Source organism: Eschrichtius robustus, chromosome 8, assembly GCF_028021215.1.
Source record: "Eschrichtius robustus isolate mEscRob2 chromosome 8, mEscRob2.pri, whole genome shotgun sequence".
Lineage (NCBI taxonomy): Eukaryota > Metazoa > Chordata > Mammalia > Artiodactyla > Eschrichtiidae > Eschrichtius > Eschrichtius robustus.
In genome coordinates this window covers 126,701,877-126,723,656 of record NC_090831.1, presented here as the reverse complement: position 1 = coordinate 126,723,656, position 21,780 = coordinate 126,701,877, and the positions used below count along the sequence as shown (strand labels likewise).

Genomic DNA, 21,780 nt, shown 5'->3' with positions numbered 1-21,780 from the left:
TACGTGCTCTGTTTCAAGCACTAGGTATTCCCAAATGAAAAGACACGCCCTTGCCTTTAAAGAGCTCTGACCTAGTGGCAATGTTCAGTGTGTGTAGGAATCATCCATCGCAGTGAGGATCCTTCTTGTTTTGTGCTTGTTTTATGGAGTGGTATTGTAGGGGCAGAGGGGAGGGGACTTCTGATTGTCCCATCCCCACCTCCACACCCAGCAGACAATGTGACACTTGTGCTGTCTTGAAGGATGTCTATAGACTTTGTCCAGAAATGGAAAGGGGCAGAGGGGCAGTGGATAAGGCTGTGTACCAAGGCGTGGAGGCAAGACAGAGCCTCCGTGAGATGCGGGATGTTGGTGGAAAGGTCAAGGGTCAGGCAGTTGAGATGCAGGGCTGAGAGAAGCAGGCGTCAGGTGAAGGAGGGGCTGCATGGGAAAGACACCAAGCTGCGAGCCCAGGCACACAGATGAAACTCAAGTCCCAACCAGGGCAGAAAGGGGTCATCTTGGAAAGCAGACCTGTGGCACGGATACATCCCTTGAGGTGACACTGAGTCACTTGACAGACGGCACGGAAGGGGCAGCAGAGGCCATGCTGCTTTTAATAGCTTGTGACACTTGCATGTCTTTCTTTCCCAGCTAATCCCTCCCCTTTTATCATTCATCCCAGGCAGGGATTTTACCCGCTGCCCTGGAAGGAACTGGAAACGCCAAGGGAGAGGTGGCCACTGCTTTCGGAAAGGACACATCTTAAAAATAACCTCACTTCTTTTCAACTGGGCACAGCATGTGAGGAGGCATCTGGGAAGGAAATAATGAATAATGGAGAAATGTCAGCTGCGGGGCGCCCATGGACCAGGCTGCTGGAGAGCTTCCTGCCTCTTCTTCTTCATGTTCAGCCTCGGGAATTCATCGTTTCCCATCCTGGACCGCTTGTTGGCAAACTAATGAATATATGGCCTGACAAGCAGGACAGACAACACAAATTCTTAGTCATGACCACATCACCGGCGCAGGGCTGGACCTTGGAGGGGCCTGGAGCGTTAGGCTCGGCCCCTGACCTACAGACGCTCAAATTCCAGTAGAAAAGAAAGAAAAACTGGCCATTTCCTCTGTGGTGTGATAAGCGCTCCCCCAGCGGTGTGCAGAGAGCATTCCGGGAGCCTGTCGCAGTGACATTAAACCCAGACTGGGGATTAGGGGTAGGAAGAGGGGCCATAAAATGAGGTTCCCTTCCCTAAAGATTCTACCAAAAGAGCAGAGTCTGAGCTGTAACTCAATGAGCCAGGGAAGAGGGCAAAGTGTTGCTCAACAAAGAAACCTCTACCCACCTACCTGCAGCACTAGAAACTTTGCAGGGACACTGCGATTAGCCACATAGGGACAGCAGTGACATATGGCCAGGCCCATGGAGAGAGGCCTGGGTGGTGCCGGTGGGAGCAGGTAAAAGCATCTCCCTGCAGCCCTAAGAACCTCTCCTCACCATGGGTCTCACCAGAGTTCCCGGCGCTTCAACCCCAACCCTAGACCCTAACCCAACACGGCATCAGGGCTAAAACTAGGGGCGGCATCTGTCATCACCGGCCACTCGTCTGCACGTAGGTTTGGAACAGATAGGTTAGGAATGGCTTCCTAGGAACCGCCACCGCTCACGTGACTGCTCAGTATGCACCTGTCTCCTCCAGCTACCGGGAGCCCATGCCCCACTCTCGAGGGGCAGGAGGAGAAATAATGAGGCCAACAACTTGGCCCCCAAGGACGCCAATCCTGGTTCTAGGCAGTGATAAGGTGGTTGGATACCTTCAAAGCACCAGGCTCTAGACACCTTCCTGTTCTCACAGCACAGAATACACAGCAACTTTCTATTCACAGTCTGGCAACTCTCTACGTTTATTTTCTAATTTCCACTACTCATGTTTGCAATCTATTTGGGGTAGGAAGAAAGAAATAAGGAACATAAATAAAGCCAAGCACCTTCCACCAACAGTGATCCTGCCAGGAGCTGGCTTGCTGGTTCTCGGAACAGGGTGACAGAAACAGGTGTGTGTGTCCCGGGGTTTCACTGTCACGAAATTAGCTGTGCCTTGGTTCCCAGACCACCAGGGCATGCAGTATCCTAGAACAGGACCAATCAGAAGTCTCTGTGGAGTGAGTGAGTCATCTGGAGAAGAGAATGGTTTCCACTCCTCTGGGTTTGGACCGTCCTGGTGCTATTCTCTGGAATCTAGTGGCACCAGCTAACCGGTGATTATCCCTTTCCTGTTTAATTTATCCAGCCGTGATATGTCCCTGTTTGACCACATATCCCCCAAAGCACAATGCACGATATTTAGTATCTCATCATTTTGGCTTTCCTAACTATTTACATCAGAATCAGTTTCCTCTCTTCCTCCCCCAATTGCTTTCCCCAAAGGAAAAGTCACCAAGAACAGTAAGCACCAATAAATTGGCAATAATGATTGAATAATGGATCCACTACACAGAGAAGATGAGTCAAATTTAGTGACAAATACACTGTTCCTTAAAATTCCAATAAGCCAGCCAGTAACCCTCCCAATAGTTTAAAATAACCAAAAAGCTACTTGCTTTGAGAAAATCATCAGTAAGTCAGTGTTAAGAGTTGGAATTGGGTTCCCCAAAGAAGATATGCTGTCCTAACCCCCAGTATCTCAGACTGTGACCCTATTTAAAAATAGGGTTGTTGGAGATGTAATTAGTTAAGATAGAGTCGTGCTGGGGTATAGTGGCTCTACATCCAATATAACTGATGTCCTTAGAAGAAGAAGGGAAGGGACACACAGAGAGAAGAAAGTCATGACAATGAGGCAGAGGTAAAAGTGGGCCACCAGAAGCTGCAAGAGACCAGGAAGGATCCTCCCCCATAGGTTTTAGAGGAGGGTGGCCCTGCCGACACCATGATTTTGAGCTTTTGGCCTCCAGAATTCAATACGTCTCTGTTGGTCTCAGCCACCGGATTTGAGGTGTTTTGTTACAGCAGCCCTGGGAAACGAACAGGATCCGAGATAAACTGACTTCTTAACCTGGATGTGATGCAAAGTAACCAGAAGAGTCTGCCGGAGATTTCCTCCTCCTGCCCCCAAAATACTGCCATTCCACAAACTGACATAAAGAGGGAGAAATCCTGCCATAAATACATCTACTTAACATGCTCATATTCACTGTGAAGCTCTTATTTAAAGCAAATAAGATGACCTGTAGTAATTCAATGTTTTACTGATGGCCTACAGACACATGAAAAGATGCTCAACATCACTAATTATTAGAGAAATGCAAATCAAAAGTGCAATGAGGTACCCATCAGAATGGCCATCATTAAAAAGTCTACAAACAATAAATGCTGGAGAGGGTGTGGAGAAAAGGGAACCCTCCTATATTGCTGGTAGGAATGTAAATTGGTACAGCCACTACGGAGAACAGTATGGAGGTTGGTTAAAAATCTAAAAATAGAGCTACCATATGATCCTGCAATCCCACTCCTGGGCATATACCCAGAGAAAATTCTTATTTGAAAAGATACATGCACCCCAACTTTCATAGCAGCACTAGTTACAATAGCCAAGACATGGAGGCAACCTAAATGTCCATCAACAGATGAATGGATAAAGAAGATGTGATATATATATGCAGTGGAATATTACTCAGCCATGAAAAAGAATGAAATAATGCCATTTGCGGCAACATGGATGGACCTAGAGATTATCATACTAAGTGAAGGAAGTCAGAGAAAAGACAAATATTATATGGTATCACTTATATTTGGAATCTAAAAAAAACGATACAAATGAACTTATTTACAAAACAGAAACAGACTCACAGACATAGAAAACAAATGTATGGTTAACCAAAGGGGAAAGGGGGGAGGGATAAATTGCGTCTCCCTCCCACCCTCCCTATCCCACCCCTCTAGGTGATCACAAAGCACCGAGCTCATCTCCCTGTGCTATGCAGCTGCTTCCCATTAGCTATCTCTTTTACATTTGGTAGTATACATAATTCCATGTCACTCTCTCACTTCGTCCCAGCTTACCCTTTCCCCTTCCCGTGTCCTCAAGTCCATTCTCTACGTCTGCGTCCTTTTTCCTGCCCTGCCCCTAGGTTCTACATAGCCTTTTTTTTTTTTTAGATTCCATATATATGTGTTAGCGTACGGTATTTGTTTTTCTCTTTCTGACTTACTTCACTCTGTATGACAGACTCTAGGTCCATCCACCTCACTACAAATAACTCAATTTCGTTTCCTTTTAAGGCTGAGTAATATTCCACTGTATATATGTGCCACATCTTCTTTATCCATTCATCTGTCAATGGGCACTTAGGTTGCTTCCATGTCCTGGCTATTGTAAATAGAGCTGCAATGAACATTGTGGTACATGACTCTTTTTGAATTATGGTTTTCTCAGGGTATATGCCTAGTAGTGGGATTGCTGGGTCGTATGGTAGTTCTAGTTTTAGTTTTTTAAGGAACCTCCATACTGTTCTCCATAGTGGCTGTATCTATTTACATTCCCACCAACAGCGCAAGAGGGTTTCCTTTTCTCCACACCCTCACCAGTCAGAATGGCCATCATCAAAAAATCAACTATATTTCAATTGAAAAAAGAATTCAATGTTTCCCAAATTTTTTGACCAATAACTCTTTTCTGCACAAGGAGACATTTAAAAAGACAGCTTGGAAGGTGTCCCTGCACAGTGTCCCCTGAGCTCTGTTAACAAGGACCCAAGCTTATTGCAAAGGAGCTGCAAAGCTGACAGTTCAATACATACACATTCAATGATGTGAAAAGAATTAGATTAAATTAGATTCTTCATAAATGTATTTTTAAGCAAAAATTTTATATGTTACTAGTCAACAGATTTTATTTGAACTCAATGAGTATGAGACCAGGTCAGTCCTGGAGCCATAAAGACCAGGAAAAATGCCAGGAGCTGCTGATTATTCCGAACAATCAGATGTGCTCTGACTTTTCGACACTGAACTAGAATCATGTCATTAAAAAGTGCTCTTCCCCAAAGCAAGGCAATCAGAGCTATTGGGAGCTTTTCTAAAAATGGACACAGATTTTCCCTTCTCATTCTGGCCTGGCTTCACTAAAATTTGCATCTCGCCTCTCAGTTGAGCTGGGCTAATTAGAGATTTTCCTTCCGTATTTCCCTAGATGTGTTTCTGCTCTCATAGTATTTTGATGTGTGCCCCCTTGGGAAGGCCCTTCTTTGTAACCATGAGCACTTGGGAGGCACTGAGCTTTGAGAAACACTGACCCAGAGAGCAAGTCAGGTGCCCAGAGATGTTACTAGGTCCTCCTGACTTTCTACGTCACACCTGCTGCATATCAACCCCAGTAAGGTGGGTGGTCATGGAACCATTGATGCCCACAAGCCAACCTCAAGATGTTTTAGGCAACACGGTTGACCATCAGGTATTTCAGGTACGTGATACCTTTCCAAGGTTTTCACTGAGCCACTGAGTCAATTTTGGAGTATTTTGATCTTGAAGGTTTTTGAGTTTGTAGAAAACTCTCCAAGGTCTCCTTGAATACAATGCTGGCTCTGATTCATTTTGGGAAAGCCTTCCATTCATATTCTCTCTCCCCCACCCCTTCCAGTCTCCAGCGGTGTTGCATTCTCTGGCACATCTTCTGGTGAGCTTTCTGAGATCAGCAAGCTCATGGGGGCTGCTGCCTACGTCCAAGAGAGATTCAGCACCTTGACATTGAGTCTCTCTCTTCACACCATGGGTTGAGTTCTGGGGAATCAGGCAGGTATTGTGTGCTCTGGACCACAGCGGGGACCAACCAGAGTCTGGGTGCACGAGTACAGCCTTCCTCACCTCTGAGAAGAATGTTTCAGATGAAAGTCTTGACAAGCCCTGGTTTAAAGGGTAGCACATCTATTGCCTGGGTTAGCCACTGTGCTGGACATTCCTCTGTCTCTGTGCTTGGTGTGTGTATGTGTGTGTGTGCGCGTGTGTATGTGTGTGTGCGTGTGTGTGTGTGTGAGAGAGAGAGAGAGGGAGACAGAGAGACAGAGAGTTAGAGAGACAGAGACAGAGAGAGACACGAGAAAACCTGAAATTGACTAGATAAGTTCAACGTGAGTAGAAGAAATATAATGGCTTCCTTGGTTTGTTCTTGACCAAGAAACATCACCACCGGACCACCGAATCTCTAAATGCCCCTCCAACTGCTGAGGGTCATGACCGTCTCCCTGCTGGGGGTGATGAGGACACTTCTCCAACCACATAAAGCAGCAGAAACCACTTCAAAGGCACATACGCCTTCTGTTCTGACAATTCGAGGATACACCCAGGTCCCCATCCACCTGCTTCTGAAGCCCGAGTGAAGAGACTTCTGGAAGATTTTAAATGAAAAGAAAATGTGCCGACATATCTGCTAATAGAGAGAGGTAATTAAGAGGCAGGGATTATGCTAAAGTGAAATTTTATACGAATCATAAAGAGAAGTGGGTTCAATACTTTTGTTTACAGTTAGAACACTTTTTTATTTTAATTACTGTAGTCAAATCCATATCTGGCCAATTTTCCACTATTTTCCTAAACAGCTCCTCCGATTCCATACTTTTTTTTCATTCTGTTTTAGACGGCCATGTTTGCTAGCCTGTCCTCTTATAATAAACCCTCAAGTTGAATCCCCTGTGTTCATGCTTCCCCTTCCCTAGAAGCTAGTCCCTCAGGAATATTTTCTGTGTCTTTCAGTTGGACCTGTTCTGACCACTGCTGGGGAAAATCTATTTATTGAGCGAAATATTTCAAATTCTCAATCACAGGATGGTCTTCAAGAGAAGTCATGTTTTTCAACCACCGTTTACTAGTTTAGTTTTGAGGCATCAGGCTTCAGAGGGTCGCCATGAACATTTTTGTCAAGATGACACCATCCCAGGAATTAATCCAGGGCCAGAGTGTACTTCCTTGTTTGTTCTCCTCCCAGGAGGGGAGCCTGACCTAGGACCTATGGCTCCAGCCTCCACCTTTCCTGCACGGAAGTCAGGGCAGGGGTGTGAGGGGCACAAACCCACCCCAAGGGGGATCCTGATTAGCTCTGATTAACTCTGGCATCACTGGCTCGTCCTAAAACCATGGAGCCCATTGGTCCAGCTCTCTCATAACCAAACCACTCAAATAACCCACATATTGGGATTACGGTTTAGTCACAAATACAAGGGATTACAATTAAATAATCAGAGCCTATGTGATCACTGGGGGTTTATCACATTCCCTTCCTTTCCACAGTTCCAGCCCCAAGACGCTCCGCCGAAGGGCGTACCAGAGTCCTCCACCCTTCCTTCTCAGAACAATTAGATCTTGTAATAAGGACTTCATGATAAAACTGCATTTATTTATAGCGTGTTGGGCCCTGTCCTAAGTGTTTTACATGTATGAACTAGAACATCAAAATAAACCAATGAGAACAATACCGTAGTATAATATTTTCCCCTGAACTTTATAAATGAGGAAATTGAAGTCCAAGAAGAGTTAAGTAACTTTTTAAGGCTAAACTACAAGTAAATGGTCAGTAGGGTCAACGTTCAAGCTCAGGTGGTCCAGATCCAGCACATCACCCACTGCAGTGCCCTGCCTACACCATGGACCATCAAGCGACAGCCCAGCCCTGTGCCCTGCGATAATGGTGTTGGGTGGACACATGATTGATTCTATGTGCAGCGCTTTCATAAACCACAGCAAGAACAGGTCATGAGGAAATCCTGCCAACATCTGTGAGTTTCTTGGATAACCGGGCTGTTACTCAAGAGCTCAGTAACACCCACATCCCCTTTTTCATGTGAAATTGTACGTACAAGTAAAATATTTTAAAAGCACAAATGCTCTAAGGAGGGGATCAAGTTCTGGTGGCTCCATCCCACCCCCTTGCTGGCTCCAATCAGGAACCCATTACTCGGGGAAGCAGAGTTTGAAAACCACAACAAATCCAAACTAAAGCCTGGGGTCTGGCTTCCATGAGCCAGTTAAGGGGGACATCCTCTGGCTGACAAGGCACCAAAATGATGCTCTACCACGTAGACCTTTGACCTCCCTGGCTGAATCTTATTCACCCCAAGTTGCCAGAACCTCCTGTCTGCGGGCCGGGCTGGGCTCTGCTGTCTTCTCTGAGGTTTCCCTCTCTAGACCCCTGCCCACATACCCAGTGGCCTCATTCCTCCTCCTCCTCGGGCCATCTGTGTGTCTCCTGGACCACTGGCATCTGGCGGTGCTCTGACAGTGACTGGCTGATGTGGTCGGTCCGGGATCATCCCTAGTCCCTGCAATCATACACCTGATACTCAGAGACATAGGGAGGGTGGTGGACCCGCGGGGTGGAGCCCCTGCCTGGGCTGCTCTGCGGGTGGGTCTGCAGGGGTCCAGGGCTCCCTGGGTCCTCTCAGGTACAGAGAGCCAAGGGGTGTGTGGGTGAGATGGCTTTTCATATGCGGTGTACACCCCTCTGGCTCCCTGGACTTGAACCAGGGTGCTGAACTTTGAAACGGTGTGACATTAACTCACTTTCCTATTCTTCATGAAATGATAGCAGAAAACATGCTTTTGTGAGTTTTTTGGCCTTAACTGTACAGAGGCACTACTTAAATCCAGTGGTCAGAGAGCTGACTGTCCAAGGCTACGCATCTCCTTATTATCTGCTGCATTATTTTTATCTAATTTCCTGCACTCTGGCACCATTTGACAAGTCAGGAACTACACATGCTATTAGCACGTCTTTAGATGAAGGATTGAGTCCCCCTGCCGGTCCCTGATTACCCGTTCAAAGTGCTGCCCGTGACACAGACGGTATTCCAAAAGGAGGGTCTGATGGGATTTCTCCAGCGTTGTTAAAAGTGCAGCCCAGTATGATGTGGGCCCTCACAACATATATTCGCATTCCAACCCTGTCTGGCCACAGAAAAAACAAAACTGCAAATCTTTATTTCGCATAATTTATTTAAGGAGTCTTGAATCAGTCTTACTGCAGCCTTGAGACCGCCTCTGGAGGGCAGTGTTGCCAGACCAGATTGTAGACGGGCAGAAAAAGAAGGTAAATCAGGGTCAAACCTAAAGATCTCAGCTGCCTGTTCCAGCTCCAGCCTAAGTGCCAGGTACCTCTGACTGTGTTATCATAAAAATGTATGCTGTAGGTAGCTAAAGCGCCTCTGGCAGTTTCAACTAGATTATCGAATCCAGGAATATTTTTTTTCTGTCAGAATCTGTGCATTTTGGTCTGGGAACTTTAGTTTTCCTCTAATGATATACAGTTCAAAAACATTCCGATTTGACTTTCTACCTGCCAGATAAAGAGACGATCATAGTATCACAGAAAAAGAAGCTGTGATCTTTTTCTTTCACTTAAATTGAGAATTAGGTAATGCAAACTTCTAATCAAAAACAACTTATCGCATTGCTGTATTTATAAGCATCTCTTCTTCTCGAAGATCTGCATTTTCCCTAATGGGACTACTTCCTTTGATAACCACAAAAAAAAAAGAGAGAAAAAAGTCAGCAGAAACAGTTATATATAGAAGATTTAACTCATACTTTTTTACTGAATGATTCTTTAAATTCTATAGTGCTTTCCAATTTTCAAAACTTTCATGTACATGATTTCATATAATCCCATAAAATCCCCTTTTTAAAATCCCCTTCCCCTCACTGGTAACCACTAGTTTGTTCTCTATATCTGTGTCTGCTTTTTTTGTTTTGTTCACTAGTTTGTTGTATTTTTTAGATTCCACATGTAAGTGATATCATGCACTATTTGTCTCTGACTTATTTTTAACTCGCACTTATTTTTAAACTCAGACAAAATATTACAAATGCTAAATATTACCCATCTTAAGCAGGTCCTACACAAGTAACTCCTACTGTTTCCCTAATAACTATTTTGTCTTCTCAACTGTTGCTCAGAATCAAACGGTAAATGAAATCCTGAAAAGAAGAGAATTCATTTGCAGCCACTTATAAGCGGCCACGCAGGAGGTCCAGGGTTCTAATTTCAGAACTCTTTCAATTAAAAAAAAAAAAAAAAGGCTGGAGAAGCGTGACTGTTCAAATAGACGCGAGCAGAGAGTTTTTTTTCAGGTGAGATGCCAATCCTTCACCCATTCCTTCAACAAAGACTTACTGAGCACTTTGGCTGTACCAGACACTGTACCAGGCAACTGGATACAGCAGCAAACAAATCAGCCAGAGATCCTGACATCAGTCAGCTGATATTCTACAATGGGGCGGGGGGGGGGGGGGGGGCGGGGGGGGGGAGACAAAAATAAAACAGGCATAATAAGAAAATTATATAATATGTCAGCAGGTGATAAATGCCCTGGTAAAAGCAAAGCAAAGCGGAGCAGGGTGGGGAACATCGGGAGTGATGGGCGGGGGAACTGCCACTTTAAATAGGGTGGGCAGCGTGGACCACTGAAAAAGCGATGCTTCGGCAGAGGGAACAGCCGCTGCGGTGCCTTCCGGTCGTGACAGGGACCTTGGCATTTGCCGAAGGAAGTGAGGATCCTGTGCACAGTTCCCAGCCTAGGAGCAGCCGGAGCAGCTCTGAGCCGGGGCAGGGACACCCAGCAGGGCAAGTGTCTGGAGCGAGGTCAACAGACAAGGGCGTGGACTGGCCTCGCGGCAGGACGAATCGGATGGGGGCAAAAGAGGAAGCACAGCCCGGACCATGGCGGGAAACCTCTTCCTGGGCGTCCGTCAGACTAGGAACATGATTCTCAGGTGTCCGTAAGAGGGAGTGACAAGATACCAGGGGCCAAAACTGACCCCTCAAGCACTCCCCTGCTTCAGAGTCACTGCAGCGAACCCCAGGAACAGCCAAAGGCTGAAGAACAAGACTGTGCTCTTCCTATGGTCGTGATGAAATGAAAGACCCACTGGAGGAGAAGCAGGAGTATTAAGGATCACGGAAGGCAGGAGCAGGGACATCAGGATTCTGCTCAGGTGCGCTCCCTGTACCCGCGGAAACAAAAGCCTCCGGGTGATAGGATCTCCCCAGAGCTGCAGGACAGCCATGAGGAAGCATATCAAGGATCGCATGTCCAGTAAGGAGAGCGCCGGACAAGGAAACCAGACACGCCCGCTTATCACAGTCAGCTCCTGTTGCTATAGAAACAGTGCCCCGGCTTTGACAGCATCCCCCTCTCCCTTTAATAGATAACCAGTCATTTAGGGGCTGAATTTTCTGTCCATTCAGAGGAACTAAAAATCTGGAAAAAAAAAAAAAAAGAAAGAGAAACTAATGACACCTTTCTACGTCTAAAATGGAGATGAACTGATCACGGGCAGGAGAGGAATTGGGAGAGAAAGAGTATCGTGCTAGAGCTGGGTGTTTCTGATGACATTTCCTATTATTTAGATGAAAACATGCCCTCTTCAGTTCTACATTGTAAATAGAGGCTCCGTGTAAAATGGATTCCAGAATCCACGTAAAACGAGGAGCAGAGCATACACCAGAGACAGAGCCTCAGGATGTCAAGGCTTCCCTGTGTGTACCTCTGATCCCCGACTTTTCCAACTTGAAAGGTCTCCAGTCAAAAGCCCAAAAAGCTCATTTCTAAGGCTGACCCTTAGCAACATCCTGAAGGCTGCAATGTTTGCTTTCATCATTATTATCTAGGAACCTGTCTGTCCACTCCTACTGCCCAGTCCCTCCCTCCCCACCCCTACACCCACCACGAATGCACACAGTCTTTAGGAAATGGGTCCCTTCTTATCCTTTCCCATCACCCAACAAACATGCTCCCAAAGACAGGAAATGAGGGAACTGATAAGACTCAGGCACTCCAACATCTGTTGCCCTCCCAGGGGAATTTCCATTTCAGTCTTTTTGAGAACCAAAAAGTTTTAAGTGAGATGCAGGAAGGTAGAACGAAACTTCCTGTAGAAGTTTAGAAAGTGCTGATTTTGCCCAGAGATGACGATGCAGTCAAGGTCCAGAAATGATGAATTGTCCACATGAACACGGACTGCCCTGTGCCCCTCAGCTCAGGCTAGGGGACGCTGTCCTAACATAATCTCAGCGGTTTACAAACATAAATTTATATCTTTCCCACTGAACGGCCACTACCTGGAATATTGCTCGTTTCTAAGGCAAAAGGAAAGAGAGAGCACAGCAACTCACGTGCCGGCTCGTAAAGCGTCCACTTAGGAGAGCTAGCCTCACTTCCAGTCTATTCCAGCAGCCAAAGTCAACCACATGGCCACATGCAACTCTAAGGGGGGAGAGGAGGACAATCCCACAGGTGCCTGTGAGACCCATAAACACGTGCAGAGCAGCACCAACGACCCTCCCCCCGCCAGGAACACTTAGCTTGAAGTCCAGCTTGAAAACTCTGAGCCCAACTTGACTTCCCTGCTCCATCCCTCCACTTGCACCCACTGGTGACTCCTCCGCATCCTTCCACCTAACGAACCACTGTCCTCATGTAAGTTTCAGCTGAGCCTCTGTTCCTTCCGAAGGGCTGTTCTCGCCAGCAGTGCGCTCTGGGGTGAGGCAGTGAACAGATGGGTTCCCTGTGGATTCCGCGACTCACCTGCAGCACACGTCCGTCCCTCAAGCCCGGCACGGGGAACACACATTTGCAAATCGGAAAAGATGAAATGAACGTGATGGAGAAGACCTAAAAGTTCACCTGGGAAACTAGCTAGGTGTCCGATAACGTAGCCAAGCGTTCCAGAAAGTGGCATCCATTCTCTTCGTGAATATTCCAGAGACCATGTGGCAAGGTGAGCGGGGACGAAAGTCTAACCTTTGAGGCAGCCTGAGGAATAAGAAGGGGCAGGGGACCACATGTCTCCATCGACTTCAGATACCCGGAGGCAGCAGTCTTTCCTCAGAAGCCGTGGAGATGCTGAGGAAGGGTGTACAGAAGCAACAAGGGGCCCTGAACAAGCAATGCATCTCCAGGGCTTAGAGCCGTTCACACGGGGGTCGGCTACCTTGTGTGGTTGCAAATATCTCACAGTTCTAAAAGCAGATGAGATAACTTCACCTCTCAGGACTTTTAAAGAGGTTTCTCAGTTTTGTTTTTAATTTGTAAATTACTGGATGGCATGTTGCATGAAGCATAGGAAGGGTTTGAGTACAGTTTAGAAAATTGAACGTTTTGGGGAAAATGAATAGGGAGATTGGAAGCCCGTGATTGTCTCCTGCATTCCTCTACCTCTAGTTTCTGCTTTACCCTCCCCCCGCTTCCCTTGTACAACTTCTTTTATTCCGAGTTCTTCAATGCTCCCTTACTCCATTCCTGCTCCCCTTCTGGCTGATGTCACCTTAAAATATATTAGGTGCACCATATATAAAATATACTGGATATATACAACCCTATAAATATATCACAGATAATATAACGAAGAGCCCATTGCTGTATGAAAGTGGCTGTATTAATTCCAGTAGTTCTGTCTTTAAAACAGACCTTCCCAAATAGTAAACAACAGGAGATAGAAAGGATTAATTGGTCTTCTCAATTCCAAATTGGGGAAGATGATAGTATCATCTGTTTCCTTTTTTTTTTTTTTAACAGAAGCATATTAAAACTGACCCCAAATCATCTAAGGTAAAAGCTGCTATCAAATGAAATCTGAACACTAGAGAAAGTTAAAAATTGATTTTGACAATGACTGTGATGCCCTGGAAAATCCTTAAGTTCCTTTTGAATTAAAAAACGTGTGTGTGTGTGTGTGTACGTTTTTTTTTTTTTCATTTCCATTGGGCATGGTGCTAGGATGCTTTTAATGCATTCTAAATGCCTTCAAGGTGTTTATCTACACACTGAAGGGATGAGTGAAAGTAAATTTGTTTGTCTTTTTTGAGGGAACGACTGTTCCAGGACGGAGTCTCCCTCTTTCCTGCATCCTTATAAGAGCCCAATCCCTGCCAGGTGTTCATCTACAGCATCCAGCCCCCAACGCCTGCTGCTGTCAACTGAGATGTCCCCTAATCTGGGAGGCAGGGTGTTCACCACCTGGAATTCTACCATCTGGACCTTGTGGGCTTTACTGGCTTCTAGTCTTCCTGAAAAATTACCTATATACATTCCTCCATCATGGGACAAAAGTGAACATCTCCTGTGCTTCAGATGGACCTGGATGTTGTTAGAAAACACAGAAAGAAATACATGGAGGAAAAAGAGTAAAACTATTGGGGAAACCCATTCAGGGCAAACATCGTATACTACTGTGGCGAAACTGTTTGTTTTTTCCTTTGGCAATTAGCATATCCATTTAGAACCAAAATAAGTTAGACTGTTAGATTTCATAATGTTCATACTTTTGAAATTCAGTGATATAATTAAGTTAATTCCTCCACTCAATTACGGTACCACAGAGGATACTGAGACGAACACAGGAGAGAAGGGAAGGCTGAGTTTCTCTGAGGTCCAGAGAACACAAGTGATTTGTGGAATATTATTCACATAATTACTTGTAGTCTTCTCATTTGTAAAATGAGATGTTATCAAATTTTTAAATGTTCTATTTCAGATAATTTCACGATGCTAGATCCTTCTAAAGATAAATGTTCCAAAAGTCATTAACCAGAAAGGCTGTGTGCGTTTTTTTTTTTTTTTAATGTACATAAAATCAAAGCAATGTGCTTAAAATGGAAGAAAATCAAAACATGGCACATGGGCACTCAATGCCCTTAACGCTAAATTTATTAGGCAGAATTTAATTTTAAAAGGGTTACTGTACATATTATTTTTATAGGCAATGCTCTATGAAAGGGATCAATAGTGTACGTTGCAGAGAAGCATTCCATATGCACTTGACAAATGCATTGTTAACATCAGAGTAATTAAAAGGAACAGGGTTATATACAATAAGATTGTACATCTTACTCAGCAATTCCTGCCAGTTGCTTGCAAAAATTAAACTCATTAATCATTCTGACTCTATTAAAGGAGAAAAAGCTTGGGGTATGAAATAAAAAGCTCTATTTTACGAAGGAAAAATGTCCAAAGCCAACATCTAGAGAAATTCCTGTCTACAGAAGTGATACTAGGATATTAATCTCATGTGGGAAAATGAGTTGATTTCATTGTCAAAAATATAAATCGATATTATGCTATTCTAATACTCCAGACCTCCTTAAATCTAAAGTTAACATATACAAGTAAATTATTTAAAAGTGCTCACTGGCAGGAATAAAAAAAAGCATGCCATATAAAATAGGTGGCTGTGCCCACTTCAACATATCTTACTGCTACACAGAACTCAAATCCACTGAGAAGGCAGAATGCTCATTTTTCACAAATTCGGCTTTAAGCAAACCTGTACGTTTTTGGCTGACTCTACAGAGAAAAGGCTTGTTAACAGATTGAAATTTATTTGCTATAATTCACAGTGGACAACTGACTCATCCAAATGAAAAAAATTAGGCTTACCCTGATTAATTTTTCAAACCAACAGATTACTCTTTGTTATGGTTCTCCCCAAGCCAAGGTAACTATGGAGGTGAAATGAGGTACACGTAGTGGTGCTTTAAAAAAATACAAGGTGCAATGCAGAGGCAAGGTATTTTTGATGCTATACTTGGTTTCACTAGCACTTAATCCTTGTTTATGTCACCATTCTTACTTCCTTGTAACACAGACAACTTCCCAATGATGACTACATGCTCTGCGCTGAGACAGTAAGCAAAATTTTGTATAATTTTGTTATATATACTTTACCAAAACATTCACAGAGAGACTGTCTTAGACAGTGAACACTTCTCATGTGTTTAACATTGTTCTGGAGTGCAGAAAATAAACTTTTCATGAGGACAACTGTTGTGACCAGCAGGGCATTATGATATGGTGTTATAGGGCATTAAACCCATAAGGATACCTCAAAGCTTATCTAGTGAAATACTTAATGTTATAAGAAAGAAATCAAGATAGTGGGAAAATGTAACTGTACAAGCTTATGTATATTGTATGCCACGCTCGGGGGTGGAAGGGATGGCAATACTAGAAGTAGAAATAAGGAGATTAGGCAGAACGTTATTTAGAATACGGAGTTGTAAACAGAGGGGAATGACAAGGTTAGGGATATATTCCACGTGGATATCTTGTCAACACCACAAAAACAGTCTAGCGCCCAGCTGCTTGACATGTGGAACAAGAGGTGGGAAGAGAAATCAAGATGGTGATTGCCAAGGTCCTTCCAATTCTCCAGTTCTCCAATTCTGTAAAACAGGAACGCAAATATCTCCACAAGAAATGCTAGGACATGTACACCAGAGGAATAAAGCTACTTTAGCCATCTGCTAATACAGAAGCTGCAAAATATACTCAGCTCCCTTTATCTTCATTCTAATTTATCCCAAAACTAATTTATCTTAAAAAGAAAGCATGGAAGGGAAAGAATAGAATAGTGGAGACCAAAACCTTGGAGTGTAGGTTCTCCCAACCTCCTGCATGAAAGGGAGGAGGAAAAAATGATTTACCAAAGAATTCAAAGGCCAAGGTCAGAGAGAGACAGGACATGAATTCATGTGGCATCATGAAAGACATATGATGCAAAAGTGTGAAGCGCAGGGTGATGGTCAACAGGAGCAAAAGCGATAACAACAAAGACTGAAGAGGAGCCAGGCCATTATATCAAGTAATTAAGAGGACACTGATGACATTTTGTGTGCAGTTTCTGCAGTGAAGACAGTAAGAATGTGAGTCTGCCGTCAAGCTAAATAAGGAAAAGAGGACCCTCGGAACAAGTTAGTGGATTCAGTTTTAGACCACTCAATTGAGAAGATGAAACCTCCAAACAACCCTATGACATCCCATAGCTGTTCTGTAGGTGAGTTACACTAAGCATTGTCAAATAAGTCATGAAAGCAATGGGATCAAGCAGGTGGTTGAAAGTTTTAGCCTTTTTCTCAGTACGTTAGGAAGATAATATGAACCTAAATATTTTTAAAAGCATTTGAAATTGGAGCAGAAGAAAGTAAGAGGGGATATAAACATTTCTGTGGAGCCAAGCTGCTTAAAAAACTTAAAGTTGATAGACTCCAAGGAGAAATTAACAGGATATTGGCATCATACCGGTGAAAAATCAAGGTGGAGAGGAAGAAGAAGGGCTAGTTGCTGCAGACATACAGGAAGATGAAATACATCGAAGCAGTGACCTCATAAGCTGATACACAGCATAAGCAGTGATTTTTGCTCAATCCCTGTTTCGGCCAAATTGCTGTTTTAAAATCCTGTTGTCATCACATTTGTATTCTTAGGAAATCATGTGTCACCAAAAATGAAGAACACAGGAACATGCTGATGTGGCCCCAACAAGACTACTGCCCTGAAAGTTATCCATGTCCTCCTAAAGTCCTTTAAGAAATCAAAAGGAAATGCTCAAGCAGGGGCATGACAAAGTTCAGTATTTTAAAAATAATTGAAGTTAATTCCTATCGGAAGTTACTGAATTCCATTAAGTCACTTCCAGCAACATTCCCTTTAAGAGTCAACTTGTTTTTAAACCTACAAAATGAATTTTAAACCAAAATAGCTACTGATTCCTCAGAGGGATTTCCCAAATCACTGACTTTATACTTAAATAAATCTAAGATTGATGAGGAAGCTCTAATAGAAAAAGCGCTCTGGCTTTCCTTCTTTTTCAAAGTTAAACTTCACATTTTAAAACTGACCCACCCCAAGCAGGCTTTTATGTAGTGCTACACAGCAGAGAGGTCCCTTACATGTGTAGTTGGTGCAGATAGGTAATGCATTACCAGTCACCCGCCCCGCAACTTCGGCATTTGACTTATCTCTTCTAGACCTGATAACTACCTTCAATTTTATTTTGTGAAGAATTGCCCGTTCTCAGTCATATTCAGGCATGTGTGTGTACACACATAAAGAGGTCAAGAACTACCTTTTATTTCCCCGTTTCTGGATGGAAGGACGAGGCACAAAGTTCATTGGATTTTTAAGGTATGGTGTTTACCATCATCTCAGTGACCAAGGTGGAAAAGCTGTTTCTGTTCCATGGAACAGACAAGCCACAGAAGGGCAATGACACACCAGCCTTAGTGTTGGGACTCCCAAACAGAAGTGCTGAAGATTTCCTGTGCGCTAATGCAAAGGACTCTTCAGAACCTCGGACAGCTCCCACCTGGGCCCATCAGACACCCAAACTGCTGAAGTACACGTTTACGTGGCCGCCCCAAGATACACAGAATGATACGTAATGTGTGCCTAATCAGTTGTATATTTTCAGGTTTAAATTTGAGTAGCAGGATGGTTACTCAAGATTGTTTAATCTTGACAAGGGCTGGTATCAGAAAAGCAGTTCTTATATCTACTTTCTTTAGCTAGTGCTCTCACCTTCAGCAAACAGCAGCCACTGTGCCTGGAGGAAAAGTAATCTGTTTAATGTGCACTTCTATCATTTAGCACATTTTTAGACATAGTTTTTTCAATTCCGAATATTTTTTCTGAGACAGGCACATAAAAGTTTTCAAGAAATTGATGCTACGTTTAGCCGTGTGTCATTGTTTACTTGTACATTTTAAACATGATATATATATCTCATAAGGATACGACATACACATACACTATATTTATACTTACACCTACACCTACACACACACACCCTTTTTTGTATTTTCCAGGAAACAAAAAATTGATGTCAGGAGTTAATGAATTTAAATTACATATACTGTTCAGAGCCATTTCAGCAGAAATCATTTGCAAATGTTAAATTCATAATTTGCTCCTCGGTTCAACCCTTTTGCTTATCTGAGAAACAGTTCTAGACATACGTCAAATTGAAAAGGCGGAATATGTGCTCAAAGCTAAGATGAGGAGAAAAAAAAAAAAAAAAAAAACGATGGGTGGAGATGATCTAAAACAAAATGCAGAAACTCTCCCCTTTCCTTTCCCCTAGCGACACCTAGAGCCTATTAGGAAGAAATTGCTCATGGTTTTAACTTCAAGCATAACACAATCCAACAGTTTTAAGTCAGATTTGAGGCAAAAAGTGCATCATTTCTTTCTGCATTGCAGCTCAGTGGTCTTCCCCAAGATTCTCAGGAGTTTAATCCTCCAGAATATTTCAACTGCCCCAATGAAACTGCTCCTCAAAGATTCTGGCTCCTTGAACCTGAGAATTCATGCATTTCCCTCAGGACCTGACCCACTGAAGTGAGGGACATCTCCGTGCTAGCTCTCTTTTAACCAGGGGAGTCTAGAAATAACCCAAAATAAGAAAATCTCATGCAAGATCCGATACAGGGTGTGTGTGCACGCGCGCGCACACACACACGAACCACATCTCCCACAAACTCTTGTCATGTCTATTACACTCTCCACATCCTCCACTGATAAAACAAAACAAAAACAACCAGTGATCCCAGGCAGGACATGCTGAATGACCACAGCCTCCCGCTCAGGGCAGAGACATGAACTGCCCGGGGTATGTCGGGGTAGGCCGTCTGAGAGGCTTGTGTGAGGACCTGTGCCCAGGTGCCCCCAGGTGGGAAACTCTCAAAGCTACACACAGTGAGCTCTAGGACCCAACACAGCCAGCCAGGGGCTGTACCAGCCAAGCCAGCCCTGCCTGCCTGCCTGAGAGCTTGTCTGGGATTTTTCTCTTTTTTTCTGGGAAGAGAAGGTCTCAGAAACATCACTTTCCTCTCTCCGTGGCCTTCCCTGGCCCTCTGAACAGATGGACAGGATCATCAGAGGTGGTTGAACTCATCCACCTCTGCAGCCGGCTGGTGTCCTGCCTGAGTCATCAGTTACTAAGGTGATATGCAAATCTAACCTTTGAAAACCAAGCTGCCAGCTCCGAGAAGAGTGAAAAACGTGCTCCCGGAGAAGTTTTCAGCTCACACAGCCTAAGGTGGTTGCCAGTCCAAGGCTAGGTGTGGGCACAGGCAGGGCCTGACTCCCACCAGCAAAAATTGGGCTGGGCCCTGGGACAAGGGCTTGGGCCTCGGATGCTAGTGCTTTTATTTTATTTTTCGGAATAGAAAACCACCACCACCAGCACTGGGGGGGAGGGCGAGGTGTTGGAGAAGTGAGTGAAGGGACAGCGCCCCGAGGTGAGGATGCCAGTGACAGGTGGGAGGGGGAGAAAAAGAGCCTGGGACAGTCTCCTCGAGTCTTAAAGCAGACAAAAGAAAAAAGAAAGAAAGGAAAGAAAAGAGGAACCAACTTGTAAGCACAGACAGATCGAATTCCCTCCTTGGGATCCACAGCACCGAGCAGTTAACACCAGGCATCCCCACATCCGTGAACCCCCAGACCATTCCACGCCCCAGCAGCGCAGCGCCACCAACTCCTGGCCGCCGCCGCCGCTGCAGACAAGGACCCGCTCCAGGACGGCGGTGACCGAGATCCGCGCAAGGAGTGTATTTGCGGGCGCTCCCGGGAGGGGTGGGGGAGGGGTGGGGAAGGAGGGCGCCCCAAGACCATCGCAGACGCGGCGCGGGCGCGTCTCCCCCGGGCCCCCCGGAGCCCCGCGCGCCCACCCTCCCACCCACCCACCCAGATGCTCTTACGTCCTCGTCGTCACAGTCGCTCTGCGCCTGGTACTGGAACCGCGGCCGGCCGCCCGCGCCGCCGCCGCCGCCGCCGCCGCGCGCCGGGGGCGCCGCAGCGGGCGCCTGGGCTCCGAGGGGCTTGGGCCCCGCGCCGTCCTCCTCGGGCCCCTGGCCGCCCAGGAGGCGGCTCGCCTCCGGGGGCGCCGGGAAGGACCGCGAGGTGTTGATCTTGCCCGTGAACCTCTGGTACAGCGAAGCCATCGGTCTCCGCGCGCTCTCGCCGGCTGTCTTTGGGGCGTTTTGATAATGGCTTTCCCCCTTTCGGGTTCCCGCTCCCCACCCCCGCCGGGGGGAGAAGGGGGAGAAGGAGAGGAGGAGGAAGGAAGGACTGCGGCCGCGCGGCCGCTCCTCCCGCGCGCCACTCTCAAGTCGCCGCCGGGCGACTGGCTCAGCCTCCCCCGCCCCCTCCCCCGGCGGCTCGGCGGAGCCGGGGTCTGGGGGTGTGTTCTCTCTCGCTCTTCTTTCCTGCTTTTCAACTCCTTGCCGTGGCCACGAACGGCCTGATCAAAGCCACCGACAGAAAGAAAAACAACACCACAAAACCATAAAGGGAGGGAAGATGCCTAGGCCCCGGAATTCGGCACCCCGCCTAGAGACCGGCGAGCATCCAGAGCGCCTCTCCGCGCCCCGCCCCCGGGCCCCGCGCGGCTCCTCCTCCCCTCCTCTCCCCACGTGGCCCCTTCACCCCCCCCACCCCCACCCCCGGGAGCTGCGCCCGGGTGGCCGGGGCTGGCAGCGAGGAGGCGGCGGGGCCACGCAGGTCTTGGGTGCGGGCCGGGCGCGGAGGCGCGCTGGGGGCTCCGGGGCTCCGGGCCACCGGGAGGGCGCACCCCGCGATACGCGGGGAGAGCGCGTGCGAGGAGCGGCCCGCGATGGGGAGGGGGCGTCGGGGGCACGGAGGGAGGGGGCTGCCCCCGAGACGCCTGTCCTCGGCTCGGCGCGGGGCTGCGCTCCGCGTCCACGCGCTCGCACCGCGCGCAGCTGCAGCCCGGTCGCCCTCCGAGACGCTCCCCCTCGTGTTTCCTTCCCAGCTTTTCTTGCCTCACGTGAAACGGCCACGGCCGAGACCCCCGGCGGACCTGGGGGTGTGCACGGCGGTGATGGAGAGCAAACTGCGGGGCTGCCAGGGAGGGGGCTCGGGGGGTCGCTGTCTCTGACGAGCCCCCTTCCCTCCCAAACCAAGCTCTTCTCCAAAAACAGATTCCTTTTCCTTCACCCGGTCCCAAAAAGAAGGCCA

General features: G+C 46.3%; 1 protein-coding gene across 1 annotated transcript in view; it reads right to left on the bottom strand.

Moving 5' to 3' along the window:
• Nucleotides 1–20,744, bottom strand: part of DPP6 (dipeptidyl peptidase like 6) — a 780,578-nt gene extending 759,834 nt beyond the window's left edge. Inside the window, exon 1 of the mRNA XM_068550205.1 lies at nucleotides 20,502–20,744. Within this exon, the coding sequence (XP_068406306.1) occupies nucleotides 20,502–20,744 (243 nt within the window). The remainder of the gene's footprint in view (nucleotides 1–20,501) is intronic.
• Between the last annotated feature and the right edge of the window lie 1,036 nt (nucleotides 20,745–21,780).